The sequence below is a fragment of the Sceloporus occidentalis genome, unplaced genomic scaffold (genome assembly GCF_023333645.1).
Source record: "Sceloporus occidentalis isolate IW3139 unplaced genomic scaffold, rSceOcc1.0.p SCAF_189, whole genome shotgun sequence".
NCBI classification, from domain to species: Eukaryota; Metazoa; Chordata; class Lepidosauria; order Squamata; family Phrynosomatidae; genus Sceloporus; species Sceloporus occidentalis.
In genome coordinates, this window is record NW_028317169.1 from 1,243,752 (window position 1) to 1,260,247 (window position 16,496).

The 16,496-nt window shown below is 38.1% G+C and overlaps 1 protein-coding gene across 2 annotated transcripts in view; it reads right to left on the reverse strand.

The window, feature by feature from the left end:
- LOC149278439 (ras GTPase-activating-like protein IQGAP1) overlaps positions 1–16,496 on the reverse strand; it is a 57,802-nt gene that overhangs the window by 18,706 nt on the left and 22,600 nt on the right. For both annotated transcript variants that reach the window (XM_089501952.1, XM_089501953.1), the window contains exons 10-21: positions 13,479–13,563; positions 12,361–12,524; positions 10,489–10,649; positions 9,389–9,513; positions 8,482–8,645; positions 3,551–3,641; positions 2,948–3,115; positions 2,665–2,807; positions 1,978–2,148; positions 1,647–1,730; positions 1,041–1,112; positions 877–946 (exon numbers count right to left, since the gene is read on the reverse strand). In XM_089501952.1, the coding sequence (XP_089358078.1) occupies positions 877–946; positions 1,041–1,112; positions 1,647–1,730; positions 1,978–2,148; positions 2,665–2,807; positions 2,948–3,115; positions 3,551–3,641; positions 8,482–8,645; positions 9,389–9,513; positions 10,489–10,649; positions 12,361–12,524; positions 13,479–13,563 (1,498 nt within the window). The remainder of the gene's footprint in view (positions 1–876; positions 947–1,040; positions 1,113–1,646; positions 1,731–1,977; positions 2,149–2,664; positions 2,808–2,947; positions 3,116–3,550; positions 3,642–8,481; positions 8,646–9,388; positions 9,514–10,488; positions 10,650–12,360; positions 12,525–13,478; positions 13,564–16,496) is intronic.

Below are 16,496 nucleotides of genomic sequence, written 5' to 3' on the forward strand. Positions count from 1 at the left end.
TGTATCATGTACGTGGCCTACTTTATTTTATTTTCCTGAGGATATCTGAAATCCTTGTATGCACAGAACATAATCAGTGGTGACCATGAGAAAGTGGACACAAACCACAAAATGCTTGATAGGAGACAAAATGCTTGCGCAACAAACCACTTCTATAGTGATAAATGTAACCATTTAAATGCCTCTATTTTTCTTCTAGAAGAACGATATGAACTGTAGTTCATGATTAAACAAAAATGTTCTGCACATCAATATTTAATCTGAGTACATTTTTATATCTTTGGAGGTGGTGTCTATTTAAAAAAAGAGTTTTTCTTAGAATGCATAATATGTCAGATTTCTTGGAAATGGAATAATAAGCAACTGAAATTTTTCGCCTTAAAATAAATAAATATATATATATATACACATATACATATATACACATATACATATATACACATACATATATATATATACACACACACACACACAATTATTATTGCAGAAACCCATAGAAGTGAAGTAAAGACTTGTTAGCAATCTCCTGTAGTTAGTGGATTATGGAGATTGTTACCGGTAATGTTTCTAGAAAAAAATAAAAACCAACTTTTATGAGGTTATAAAGTTAGGCGATGTGATACACAATCAGGTGAATATAGTAATGCTTTTCCAAGAATAAGTACTATAAAACAAAATGACATTATGTGGAAATAAAATTCTAAAGCTATCACGCCGTGATCCTAAAACTTTTTTTTCTTATCTTGGCATTTTAGAGGACTAATAATGAAGATGGGAACCACCAGTTGTGCTCATGTAGAAAACTCAGGAAAGTCCCATAACCACAGTTAGTGTCTGCGAAAGCACATCCAATGAATGCCGAATGACATCACTTACTCAGGGTTTTGTAGTCATCACGAGCTTTGTTGGCACGAATAAAAGCCTGGATCTTCACAATGTCATTTATCTGGAGAAGATAAAGACGAAAGTACATCAGCAGGCATTCCCTCTCAAGACTGGATACAACACAACATGTCAATGTATCATGTCAAGGCCCTTACGTGATCATTGAAATACTTTAATCTGTCTCTGTACCGTTTCCTGGCTTGATACATTCGGGTGTAGGATTGGATCTAAACAAAAAAATAAAATAAATTCAATGTGTTAGTGCGATGTTACATTGTTATCATTTATACCTGCTGTACTTCAAAAGTGTTACAACTACACAACCTCATTGACATTGACAACATTATACGTACTAAAGATCGGACTTACACTACGTGTGTACACTCCAGATCTTTGTAATTTTTTTGTTTGATTTGGTCTTTTATGTTATGATTGCATGCATGCTTCACTAATATTACATTAGATTCCGTCACCATCCACATAGTCTGTAAATGTGTGGCAATACAGTATGTAATTCACAGTTTTGTTGTCCTGGACTTTAGTGTAAAACTGATTTTTTTTCTAATTAGTACTTTTATAGCTGAGCAACAAAACTAACTCATCGCAGCTGGTAGAACAGCCACATAGTACAGTGAATTATGTGAAGTTTAATCTAAGGATTGTACATTTTTAAAACATAGTACGGGGCATTACGTAATATTTCTTTAATGTTATCTCAGATCTTTTCCCAGTCGGATCCAACAGTTTTAGAGAAGACATACCTTTACAACCTCAGGAGTGTGGTCTTTGAGGTACTGCAAGCGATCTTTGTAATCCTTTCTTTGCTTCTGTCCTCTGTAGTGAGCCTAAGAACATGCATCAAAGATTTATATAATCTATATAAGATTGTATACTAACATTGCAGCTCTCTCATAAGGTTTTTGGTTTTTTTTACGGTGAAAATCTTGGCAACAACAAATCAGGACAGATCAGTCACTTAATGATGGCGGATATAACAGTGCTAATCCCAATTAACCATCTACAGGATACAAATGTTCGTAAGTCCTTATAGAAACAGATTTATAAACAAGGTAAGGCATTTCTGTGATTTACCTGGATGCGGGTAACAGCTGGGATTTGCGACTCTAGGAAGTTCTTCCTGGATGCGAACTTCTTGCGCATAAGGTAGCCCCGGCACCTGGCCTGCAGCTTTGTAATTAGAGTCTCATTGGCCAACCATAGCTGCTCCCTGTTGTATGCCGCAGACACACCGGAAATGGTGCTCTATGAATGGCAGAGGGGACCAAAACAACAATGTTTATGCCAGAACACAAACATGGAGCCGACAGAGCAGTGAAACCATACCATCTTCAAAGAAGGCGCAGAAGATTGTGCGTATTATATGCATGCAGATGTGCATATTATATTGTACACCAACTAGAGTCAGTAATGCTTAGAAAAAAGAACTTGAAATGAATAAACTTAACTACTTTTTATACAGCATTTCCAACCTGTCATATGCAAATAAGGTGTGGCAGTAGTGTGAATAATCAGCATTTATGGCTACATAAATGTATAGAGGTTCTTCTGATTTATGAATGAGATTGCCAATGACACGGCGGCGATGTTAGATCTGTAACAGGGAAGGATGAACATTCTACCTGTATGTGATTCACATCAATGGCATGCTGGAAGCTTATTTGTGCTAGTTTTTTTTAGCTTTCATGTTTTGCCCCAGAATGGCTCAGAGGTAAGTGGCATGTGGATTAATACACTGAGTTTCTATATTTCTCCAGTTACCTGAATATCCTCTTTGGAGAGCTGAGTGTTATTCTGAATGAATCCTGTGGGTTCTTCCCATCCACCTTCATTAGTATTCAGGTTAAAGTAATACTGATAGCCTCCTTTAACCCAGTGCTGCACCCAATCACTTCCATTGTCCCCTTAGAAGAAAAAAGTAGAAAAGGACACATTGGCTACAGAATGCTATGGGACACTCAATGATCTATTTCATCAAGTGTAGATTTTACAACTCAATTAAGATTAAAACTTCAGATGCCAGTGATATAAACAGTACTATTACCTTCTGTGGATTTGCTCTTCTTCAGGTCAGCCAGCTCGTTGTGGTATGTTGGGGCGCACTCTGAGGTTACCCCATATAGTCCAACGTCTGGAGATCGCAGGGCGCTAAGAGTCTGTGCACTGTCGCCTTTTTCCACTGCCTCGTTAATAGCCAGAATACCAACTGAGACTAGAAGAGTAAATGGTTTGATTTAATAACAAAAAAAAAAAAAAAAGTATATGATAAAATGTGTATATTGTTAATAGGACGTGGATCTTCCAAAGATTCCCAGTAGCAATAATGGTCCCACTTCTTACTGTTGTCCATGATGTTTCAGTATTACCACTTACATAAAGGGAGCTCTAAAAGCATGAACTGGTACCCTAAACTGTGCAGTTCCACTTGAAATAGTAAATGATGGATAAACCCTCCAGTCTTTATAAAGACCAACTTCACTATACATTATGACGATCCAACCTCAGTGATTTTAGTGATCAGCTGCACCACTGATAATGGTCTCAAATAATTTATATTCCTCCTGCTCCAGTGGAAGGACTTGTTACAAAAAATGTAGTGGAATCTACTGATTATTAAGTGAAACCCATTTTCTTTCCAGATGCTTACATTTCTGGGCATCTTCAGTTTCCTTGTTGGACCGTACGATTCCATCCTGAATCTCATCCAACCAAAGAACAGCCGAATCATCTTTTGTTTCCTAAACACAAGAAATGTTTACTAGAATTATTTGTTTGTTAAGGGCAGTTCTTTCTAAGGGATCCAGAAGAAGTCCACTATTTCTATGCCTGGTGGAGTAAGCTGCAGCAAAAGTAGTCATTACTGAATCTGAACAGCAGAGGGAGCTGTAGCTTTACAAACCCACATCTAGAACTGAATTAAAGTTCCGATGATGCTGTACTGGAAAAAAATGATTTTTCTAAAATGAAACCTTAATTACTTGTTAACAAAATTAAGATAAAACCAAAACCAAATTAGTCCAATTTTATTAGCACAGAATTTGCAAATGTTGTAAATCTTTTTAAATAGCTTACTATAAGTTGTTTTAAATAATTTATTTTATAACAGAACAGGTAATTTGTAACAAAAATATTACTAAAAAAATGCATTTGTTTTCCTCTTACTGATCAATTTTGGATACCGCCAATCTTGCTTTTTGAGCAAATATGTTTAAACAAGAGGATCCAATGATCATGTTTATTTATTTTTAAACATTTATGGAACATTTAAAATGGCAAAATAATTAACCTAATCCTTTGAACCTAAGCAGAGGTTACATATGTTGAAAGAAGTCTAGATTTTAAATTTTTTTTTAATTCTCATTTTAGTTTGATATCATGTGCATACTGTATTCATTAATTTATGGTGCTCCATCTAAAAACTGAAGAGGAGAATGGTAAAATGCTGTAACACCCCCCCCCACCACCACCAATTTTAATGCAGTTCTATTTCCCATAGGAATCTTTGGTTAAAGGAGACATCTCTTCACCAAAACCTGTAAAGTATTATAGGTATTTTTTTTTTAAATCTACCTATTTACATCATATTCTAACATCACGTAATGTGATTTTATTGTTATTACTATTATGAGAAATATATGTGGACACATGAGGGCAGCTGGTTTTCTACTAAGCCTCTTTAAATACCAAAATCTAGATCTTCAACCTAGATGTGTTTTGTTTTTTTTAAATTTAAACACACTAAATGAGCCATAAGATTATGACAATGTTTTTGGATGGGCAGATATTTACGTATGTTTTAATAATTTGTGGGTATATACAGAAAAGCTTGTATTGTTATGTTCTTGTGCTTATTTTGTATTCTAGACAACAAACACATTGATTTCAGTTTGGTTTCCATATAAAAGCCCATTAACTTTTGCAGGTCATTAATCAATGTTGACTGCAACTTTCTTCCTCAAGATTTTTTCCCAGCGGTGGTCAGACAAGAGCTATACACAGACCGTGTTTAACCCCTTAAGGACAATGGGCGGTCCCTAAACCCATTGAAAACAATGCATTTTGAGCCTGTACATGTACAGGCTTTGTCATTAAGGGGTTAAGAAAAGCAGCCTAAAGCTATAAGCTATAGTCAAACGACAGCAAACCTTATGGCAATGTGGGGGGGGAGTGAAATGCAGTAAGACTATTGCTTTGAATCAGTAGAGAGGAAAGGTTAATGGCCATTGCCAACTAGTATAGTATTAAAGTAGTATGGATGGACATAGGCCTAAAAGCCCAAGAGAAGTTGTAAGAGTTGTTTCTATCAGTGTTTATGTATTTAAAGACTAATGTCTAATATATATAAGTGCTATATTTATCATATAGACCTCATTTAATGGAAGCATTTCATGGCAGAAAAGGTTTAAAGGGACACTCTAGTGTTTCCTTCTGAACAGTGAATGCCTTACACCTTATGGAGAAGCTGCAGTTTCAGGCTTGAGGTTTTGTGCCACTGTTTTTTTCCCAGGGGTTTCTTCAGACCCCTGCCCGGAATGTTCGTTGAGCGAGTGCTGAGAATCGTTGGATCACAGAGGAGAAGGGGAGCTGCATCTTCTCCCTAAGGTTTCTTTTAAGTTTTTTTTTTAACAATGCATAACATGCATTCTTTCTGGTGAGGCTGCCAGGGGGCACTTTATTGCCTCTTTAAATATGAAAAACATATTAAAAAGTATCATTTATTAATATCAGAGCTGCAGATGTTTAATTCTATTTACCAGTAAATGGTTTTACACAAGATATGTTTTCCCAGTATAGATGACACATCTCATGGCTACTGCTTTTTTTTTTTTTGAAACAGGAAGCTGTGGGTTTACTTTGCATTGTAGAAAGAGTATGAAATTATCCACATAAGGAAATACATGGCCGTAATACTGTATACCCTATTCGGTCTAAGAATATATTACACCTAGAATAGCCAAATGTAAGCCACATAAGCCAAAATCACTTCCGATTTTATAAAATAAAAATACATTTTATATTAAATCCTTTGCAGTACGGTAAGGTAGATCTATCTAAAAACACCTTACACAGTCAGTCAAACATTCACAAGGCAATTGCCAAAAAAATCAAACAGTAGAGTTAAGGAATACACACATTTAAGGGTATTATACTCCGTAAATATATGAATATGTATAATTACAACAGGAAAATAAAATGTTGCATTAAAGTCATCTTGCAAACCAAAAAAAAATATATGAAAAAAGGAATGCTGAGCTGTGATAATATATTTACATAGTGTGTTTAAAATAAGTTTTTGCTTTATTTTTTTTTTTAAACTGTTGTCATATCTAAAATTACCCAGTGTTTTGTAAAATGTGCTTCAAAACGCATGACTAAATAAGGCAATTTTACTGAAGTGAGATCAGCAGCCTAGCCGGGCAGCCCCTGAGCTCAGTTAAAAGAAATTGTTATTACGCCCCGGCTCATCAGCAGGAGGAAATGCTTGGACTAGCATTCAGTTCCTGTACAAATTCACATACACCCCGCCGGAGCCAACGTGTGATATGGCTGGGAAGTTTAACTCTTTGGTGATTACACGCGAAGGACTGGCCGTCTCTCTAATGTGTGATATTGCCTTAAAAAGTTGAAATGCTGCAATGCCACTTAGGCAATAAAGAGAAGAAATGTTACACTCTGCGGACACACATTGTAGCAATCACTTGGCAAGACCAAAACACATTTCTAAAGATTGTCTACGTAGAATAGAAATTAATGGAATTGAAGAGGTAGGATATTTTTTTTTTTTTTAACTTAACCATTCCTTTATCAATTTATATAACAGTAACTCCAGGTTTCCCGTGGCAGGGCTTAGGCTTGAGCCGTGCCGGGAGGCTAATGTAACATCACCAGGTGGCTCAGCAGAAGCCATGTTAGCCTGTCTAGATCAGTGCCGTGATGGCAAGCCGGACAGCTGCTCCCAGGTCTCAGCTCTGGGGAGATGTACACGCCAATGTCTGGGAAACAGACCATCACTAAGTAAAGTCTGCTGTATTTAGGAGTAAACTACCACTCATTCAATATTTTTTTTGTACTGCCACTTTAAAAGGAACGCTAACCCTAACATTATTAATGAGCCTTCTTTAGTAATAGTTTTTAATTAAATAGCTATTCAGTTCATGCTGGGTATTAGATTTGGTTTTGCGCTTCCAAAGAATTATGTTAATATTGTTATATTTTTTTTGCATTGTATTTATAGCATTATATGATCCATGCTGGCGTGTTTTAGTATCCTTCTCAATAAAATAGTCTGAGATGTCAACTACTTCTAACCCAAGCATGTGGCAGTGGTCTGTGGTGAAGTCAGTGATAACGGGGCAAATATGACTCCATATTGCAAATCTGAAAAAATAAATATATTAAAAAAAGACATTCCAGTCATTACGTGCAGTAACGCGGTCCCCTATGAATTTGACACACACACATACACACACTCCTTGGCTTTTTAGAGATGTGTTCGGCTATACATATATCCTGCTTGCCACTGCGCACATATCCTATACCCACTGCTACAGCCCTGGCTTGCACAAAAGTTCCAGGGGCACTACCAAGATCCCCTATACACATGCGCAGAGAGCTCTCTTATTGAATTAAATGGGAGCATTTTTCTGCCACTGATTGGCTGGGGGCAGGAATACTACTTGCTCCAAATTGTCTTTTGCATGAATCATTACCACCTATATGAATTTGTTGAACATGTTCAGATACCTAAAAGGAGATACTTAATAGATCATTTTCCCACAAAATAACCAATTGGAAAGAGAAGGCTAGGTAGACAGCCATTAAACCGCGTTATATATATATATATATATATATATGTGTGAGTTGAGACATTTGAAACAATCACTCTTGACATCATCTGAAGTTGCTGAACTAAAAAAAAAAAAAAAAAAAAAGCACAAACCGTTGAATTCATTGATGCGTGCTGTCAGCAGCCATAAACTATAAATATCTAGCCACTGGCATTTTGTGAGTATACATTTCTGATCAGATATGACAGCAATTAAGAGCAACTTGGCTGTGTTTGTCCTCACAATTAAATGTAATAAAAACCACAGATCAACAGTGTAACAGACACAACGCCAGTCAACCCCAGTCAACCCCTAGCCTAAACGGCAAAGACTTTGATGAGATATTCCCCGCAGAGGGGCGCGAGGGGACTACGTTCACAGACATAAACCTTTGGCCATGCATCTTACAAGAGACAAAAATGCTAAAACAGGGAAGGTGGAAATATATGCGATTGTGTTTCTAACAATGCAAAGTTTTTGAGTCACATGCCATTTCCACCACACACAAAAACAAAAAAGACATTTAATTATGCAATTTTCAGAAAAGCTCAGAACGGTTTGCATGAGAATCTGGTGTGACTCTTACAGGCACACAGTGAAGCCGGTGGGATAAACTATTCTATCTCACCTTGAATCATCTGCCACTTGCGATTTAGCAATGTATCTCTTAACACACAACAATATTAAAAAAAATCTAAGATAATTTTCTCTCCTGTTTCAGCTCGAGTTCAATCCAAGATCTTAAGCGTACCTGGGCTTTTTCTCTTTTTGCTCGGACTAATGTATCCTGGTAATGTTGGGCGACATTTGGGTCCACTCCTTCTAACTTTGCTGCTGGTAGCTGTAAAGCTTGCAATGTCTTCTTGGCGTCGCCCTCATCCAAAGCTTCATTAATGACCCCAATGGCTAAAATCCCTAAAGTGATGGAAAGGGTACAAGGCACACATGCAGTTAATATATTATCACAATATGTGCAGAAGAGGTAGCCAAGGGCTGAGTCAAATATTTTACCGATTCATCTTAAAAGCTTGTATACTTGTATAGAGTAGTTAACGATAAGAACATTTTGAGCAAAGCAAAATGTATTTATCTATCCAATATAAAAGAGTAGCCTCGAATACCAGACAATCTCTGAAACATTTACAGTGTTGTGGCAGTCCTGTCTCTATGATGCCCAAGAGTTTTACGGATGTGACATGATCCTACTTGTTAGGGCATCTTCTACAAAGTCATGCAATTATCACTGACACACTGGCGGCAGCCAAACTGGCACTAATTGGCCTGCAGATTATATACCATTCCCGACTGATTCCTGATCTGTAGAAACCAAGCTGCTGCAAAATTCAAGCACAGCTCATCACCCGAATAAGAAGAGACTGAATAACATCAGCAAATTGTTTGATATAGTGCACACATCACAAAAATGTATAAAAGAAGAAAAATGCTGTCTTCTTTAATGTAATCTTTTAGATAACTATGAAATGCTACAATATACCCGATTATGTGTGATTTTCATCTACTTTTATAGTAATTTAAATTTAGTTATATAGATGGTTTCAGTGAATGGACTACCACTGGTGGAACAAAAAAAGACATGCACTGGCAATTACACATGTGACATACTGGAATAGGTGAAAAGGTAAGGTAACAGGACTTACTGGCATGCTCCTCATGTACCATGTTATTAATGTGGTTCACACATCCTTGAATATCATTCCATGTAATAAACTCAGTTCCTTCTTCCCGTGCCTGATGTTTAAGTCTGATCAGTTCATCGATGTACCTACAAACAAAAAATTAATTGTATCAGAATGCATACTACAAGTGGCGTACTTTAGAGGGGGGGTGACAATAGTTGTCACGTGACCCCATGTGCTGAAAGGGCCACCCTCTTCCTCTATGCTGGATCAGTATGCACACAGCATGGAGGAAGAGAGATACACCAGTCCTGCAGGTAAGTGGTGCGGGCAAGGGAAACGGCAGGCTGTTTGGGAGCGAACATGGCAGAGGTAGGCTGTTTGGGGCACTGACAAGCTGTTTGGTAGTAAGGCAGCACAGACAAGCTGTTCAGGGGCATTGATACACTGTTTGGGAAAGATGACACAGACAAGCTGTTGAAGAATACTAACAAGCAGTTTGGGGGCAAAGCCGTCCCTGATAGGCTGCGTAAGGGCAAAGGTGACACTGTAGGACATGTTACTTAGTTAAGTGGGGGAGGCTCGGGGCACTGAGGCCATGTGATTTCTAGAGGTGTATCTGCCTACAGCCTCAAGGAGTTGACCTCCATTCCTGCCGCTGCATCACAGACTCGCATGTCTATGTGCGTCTGCTGCAAAGAGGTGAACATTGAGTGTCCTGGGTAACACGCTGAGCACAGGTGTCCAGTTCACTGCTAGCTAACTGGACTCTGGAGAGTGTCATTTGTGTGTCCCCTACTACATACATCATGTAGTCCTGGTGGTGCAGAAAGGCAGGAGAAATGCTGTGATAAAGCAGGGAAATCTATTCCTGCACACATTACATTTTTGTGAGTGTTTTTTACATTTTAATGTGGGAGGGGGTGCCAAATACAGCCCCGTATACTACAAAGATAAAGCCTAAAGCTTAAGTCTTAAGACAGCAGGCTAACAGAGCTGTTAAAAAATGATTCAGCATAGCAACCATCTACAAACTAGGCAACTGAAAACCAGGGGTTTCACCAGTATGTACAAGATCAACAGGGAAAAGAAAGCCAAATTCCCATTAGCTTCATACAAACCTTTGCAAATTCTCATCCTCCACATCCATTAGTCCAGTTACCGCGTTGGTCAGCTGCCTCGAGACCGTATTGACATCACCTGTATCCAGAGCTCTGTTCATGAGAGCCACAGAGGATAGCATCTCTACAGCAACTAGAAGTTCTGGGTGAGTAAGGTTACCCTACCAGATAAAAAAGAAAAGATTGAGTGCCAACACACATACATCTAACAAATTAAAAAGTGTTTCTTTTGATCTATTAGCCTTTGTACGACAGCTGCTAACTGCTGTATGCATTAAAAACAAAAGCATATGCATTAATTAACTGCATCTAACCTCCAGTTATTTTTTTGGCATAATTTCCCTTTAGCTTGGATCTGAGAGGTGCTTATAGAACAGGGCAAGAGATGAAAATTGGACTGATACGGTCCCTAATTCTCTCATCCCAGAGAAGTCTTTGATGAATTTATATTACCTTTTGTCCACTTCACAACTCTCTGTCTACAGTTCATTACTTTCACTGGTACTTTACCCTACTAACACTGGGAGTCTATCACTACATCATTTAGGACTCCCAAGGGTTTGCTACAGACAAAGTCAGTAACAGAAAGTGAACTAGCTGGACAGCATTTATTTTTTTTTTTGAGGATCCCCAACTGGTGAAACGCGTCAGGTTTTGTTTGTAATTTGAGAACATTGATATTAAAGCATTATAACAAATTGATTTAGTATTGTCAACCTTTGATATTGTTCATTAAATACATATTATTCTTATTACAAACTGTCCATACCTTCATGCGTATATATATCACACACACACAACAGGATAGGAACTGAAGAAAAGGTGTGGCGGTTATGATATGTTGTTGTGTTATGGGGGGGGGGCAAAAGCCACATTGTCCCCAAAATCACAAAAAAACACAACACACTTTTGACAGCCTGGACTCCCCCCTGGCAGCAGAAGCCGGCATCGCCCCAAATGAAACATAGGTCTACTAAAGCAAAATCTGAAAATTTCACGTTTGGAATCTATAACGCGCATGGTCCCGTTTGTGCCCTGTAATGTCCAGAAAGCCACAAAAAACTAGGCATGTGGGGTATTTCCGTAATCAGGAGAGGCGGCTGAACAATTTAGGATAGACTTCTCTGCCGTAACACATACCCTGTACAAAAAATCCTAAGAATACTACAAAATACTAAGACGCGTTGGTGAAAAAAGTGCAGGAACTAATTTCTGTGGCCACCTTTGACAGTGATTGGTGGCCAAATACCTGCATGTAGAATGCCCAAATACCCCTGATAGGATAGCCTGGGTTGTCTGCTTTACAGAAATATATACCTTTGTGGGTGTTTTTGTTTTATTTGTTTAAAATTAGAGTTGCAGTCCCATCATACCTAATGTAAAAATTTTACGTTTTTGTATAAAGTAATGTACACCTTATAGTATATGTTGCCTATATGTGCTGGGAAAATATGGAAAATCTATATAAATTAGGTATTTTTGAAGTCAGGACACCTGAATTGATAAATCTGGATGGAATTTTCTGTCTCTACCTAATTTTGTGAGGATTCAGAGGGAAAATGTAAAAAAAACAGATTTTTTTTTCAAATTTTTGCTAGTTTTTACTAAATTTTTAATTCTAAATCTTCAGCTAATCATCCAACTATGGTATCAAAAGAAAGCTCTATCTCTCCTTGAAAAAACAATATATAGTTTATATGGGTACACTATTCACAGGAAAAGAGAATCATCGCTGAACCGACACAGCGCAAAAATTGCAAAATTGCTCCGGGCTTTGAGGTACCAAAACCCCCCTGGGATTGAAGGGGTTAAGTGATATTTGGAAGAAGAGAAGCCATACAGCCAGCCATTTTACTGCCTTCAGAATCTCACCTCTGGACTTTGTTGTTGTAATGTTGCCAGCTCGTTCTGATAAAGATTCTGAGCAAATGGGTACACCTCCGGCAGCTGAGCATCAGGGTTCATCAGCTCTTGCACAGTCTCTTCCGCAACACCTTTCCGGATAGCATTATTTATCCGAAGCACCGCAGCCAGCCCTGAACGAGAACAGATAATGGAAGCAAAGGTAACATTTTTCACTAAGATACATTCTACTGCGTGCTCCAATTCTTTAAATAATAAAAAGAGGTAAAGAAACAAACGCTCATTTCATTGAAGTCATTAAACCAGGCATTCCAAATTCTGCTTGAGGATGATATTAAATCTCTAGGATACCAGTAGGTAAATTACAAAACCGTTTTATTACTAAGTAAATCGCAGGTGTTGTGAGCATCTCAGCGCTATAGTTACTTTCACAGTAAATATATTTTCTTGGTTTATCGAATTAGCACCAGAGAGTGTGCCATCACTTACAAAGTGCATAAACGTGGTACCATGTGGATCTCTGCTTACAGGATGCCAAAACCTAATGCCATTATCAAAACACTTTAATATAACATTACCCATCTAATGGCATTTCATGAATGTTTTTCATGTTGCACCAGTCATTAAAGCAGGATGGTTTCTCGGTGCATCCAATCAAATAATATACATATCAAAAATACATGAGCGCATATCAGATCTACAAAACAGACTCACACGGAGAGTAGCTTGGGATTATTTATAAGAGTATATCTTAATCAAAATGACTGCATTTTGTGGATACTTTGCACCTTTTACTATTTTTTTTCCATTATTTTAAAGTCTGTTATAAGACATTTTTATTATTTTTTTATTGAAAGCTCTTCCTGAAAAAATTGTTGAAACAGTAGTAGCCAGACTGTTCTTGATAAGAACCCAAGCAGATGGCTTTGGAGATAAAACAAGGAAGCATTGTTTTACTGACGTGCTAATGCAGGCTGCCTACTGGCACACACCTGGAGAAGTGCCATGAGTGGAATAGTCAGGAAGGCCGACCAGGCGATGACTAAAGCCGACTAAACTGACTCATTCCTGCCTTATCCCTCCCTACTACACACACACACACAATATTTAAACACAAAGCTACTTACTCCTCTGGAACTGCTGAGCTGAACCGTTTGCTGCATCAACCCCAGCTTGTAACTCTTCCTTCTGCAGAGGTCCCATCAGGCCATTCTGAAAGTTTTACAATTACATAAGTTATGGTGGGTAAAAGGTGATGGAAACCCTTCTACTTAAATTTAAGGGGTAGTAGAAGTATTATTAAACACTCATCTACAGACACCAGACAAGCCGGGAGGCTTGTTTTTCCCTCAGAAATCTCATGGTGCTTTCACAACCACAAGGGATTCTGGGTAGGCACATGCAAATAAGGTTAATTATCACATTTGCCTCTTTATTCACTTTATACATTACACAAATCCTTAGTCCGCTGAAGGTCAAGTCACAAATTTCATACACAAATACACAATGGGATCAGAAATGAAGGCTACAAAAGGCCCACCACTCTAACAGGAGTAGAATGGTTAAAAGAAGCGTAGCATATAATCAAGTCTGTCCAATTCTTCCTTATGTAAAGCCTCAAACCTAAATCAATAATTGTCTGGTCTTCGACAATATATAGAAAACAGGGTTGATTCATGCTTGAGCTCCCTAGTAAATACAGGACAAGAGGTCTACTGAGGCAGATCGTGCAACTTTACCCACCACCCCTAGAAAAATACATGAACGGGACATTCAACAATCTGGAATTTTTATCTTCTTTTAGACAGCCAAACTCAAATAAGGGTTATGAAAGTTGTATGTTCATGTTCAAGAAAGCTGCAATGGTATGTAGGTATTTTCCAAAATCTTTCATATTATATAATATAAAAATATAATTTATAATTATAATTTAAAAAAAATATAAAACATGTCGGACATAAGTGTGGCGCATCTACATGCAAATTAATTTCCAGTACAGCATTTGCATAAAGTAACATGTTAATTCCAACATTTATTTTGTGGATTGGATTGATACTCTGATCTATATAGCACAACAATTTACACACAACATTCTCACCAAAATCATTTAAAATGGGCAACTAATATGTGCTCCAGAGGCAAGTTTTTAAAAAGATGAAGTGAGCAAAGAAAACACACACACACACACACACACACACACACACATTATATGTATGCATACACCAGGACTCTGGTGCTCGAGGAGTTAAAGCCAACTACAGCAATGTCTTTCATTCACCCTCTCAAAACACACACCCAGATTCCAGCTCTCAAAATACAGTACAGTCTTTTGTAATGTGCAAAAACCTATTTATAACTGCACATACAGGAGCCTTACATGTGTCTGCGGGTATGCAAGCAGGTCCACGCCCTTTGGTACACGCAATGGTGGACATGCCTGGTTTGAATCACACGGTAGAAGGATAGATATAGTAGTTGCAGTCAGGCACACATTACACGTTCACGCCACTCACAAAAACACGAGGCGATGGTGATTGTATCGGCAAAGGTCTTAAGCATCAATGGTGGCTACAAAAACAGAACATCTGTTCCTGAGCATAGGCTGTAACAGTGTTTGTTCTGCACACATCACAGAGGGAAGAAAGAAAAGCATATCAGGAGATCCCATATGCTACAGAAAGCCATGAGAGAAGGAACAGAAAAGTATTTAAACATTCTAATGGCATTGAGATTATATATTTGTATACTGTTGAATGTATTCAGGACTACATCATAAGAGAGGGCAGCCGGACCTCCTCAACAGTGGAATGGCAGGCACTATTTGTGCGGGGATGGCCAGAGGTGATTTTCTAAAATAAATGGTTCCAGGTCATTCAGTTCTGCCCTTCTTTGTATAGGGTAACCTTCTATGTTTGTATGCTAATGTTCAATGTTCACAGAGCTCTGATACATGCTAAGGGGATGTGAATCTGTAGCTGGACTCACCACCTGCAGCCTGTGATAGCTTGTCCATAAAAAGACTTGGGTTATCCTGCTGAAAATCTGCCTTGGGTGACCAGAAAGCTACACAACTCAACTTTATCATTGAGTCACTGAATACAGTCATTGAGATAAAACCTTATGTTTTATGTATTATGTCGGGAACCAAAAAGGGAGCAGTGGGCAAATGAAGTGCATTTAACACCAGCTTTGGTCAGAGTGCCACAAACTATACCAAGCAGCCTTGGCTTTCCCAGCATTGAGCCTTCAATGAACAGTGTTCAATTTTGAAGCTCAGGTCATGGAAAGGTTCCAGGTCCGAGTTGCCAGTGAGTTTCCCAGGAGTAGCTTGACTCTAGGGAGCAGTCAATAGTATTTTTTGTCCCCAGCAGGCTCTAACATAGGGACCTCTCTGAATTTAACCCTTAAACCTTGTCCCAAACAAACATCAGAAATAAGAGAAGGGGGTCAACTACCATTTAACTCCAAGACCTAAAATAACAGGCACTTGAAATGTCTGCCTTTAAAAATACACCACTATCCTACATAAAGCCTAAAGCAAATCCATCGTTAAATTAGTCAGGGGGTGTGGGCTTCTTATTTAATTGTGCATGTCAAGACTACCCACCGGAGTATCCCTGCCCCCTCCAGTAAACCACCTGTTTAAAGCTTTAAATTGCACAACCTGTAACTACCTGCCACCTGAGCCTAATGTTAACGCATCTGTGATAAAAGACTATGTCATCCAGAACACAATAGACAAAGATAATGCTGAATTTCTTTACATCACAGCAGACGTTTCTTTTTATGGAAAACACGTAAACTGAATACTCTTCAGTTTCAGTAAATACATCAGACAGGATATAGGGTCTGTTGATTTAGCTTTATAGTCTGCATTATAGGTAAAATATGATACAAGATCGCTAGTATGTTTTAACTCTTCCAATCAGGCCATGAGAAGGTAGCAAAAAGGAATCTCAAACTATAAAAAGTTTTACTAATAATCTAAGTGTAATTAAAGATGATCCTTCACAGAAATACTTGTAACACTAACCGCAATGCAGGATAGAACAATGCCTGGATTGTGTACAACCCGTCTATGACAAATGGGTTAAATGTATATATTGGTCATTTTGATGGCAAACTGAATTGCAAAATAGGAATTC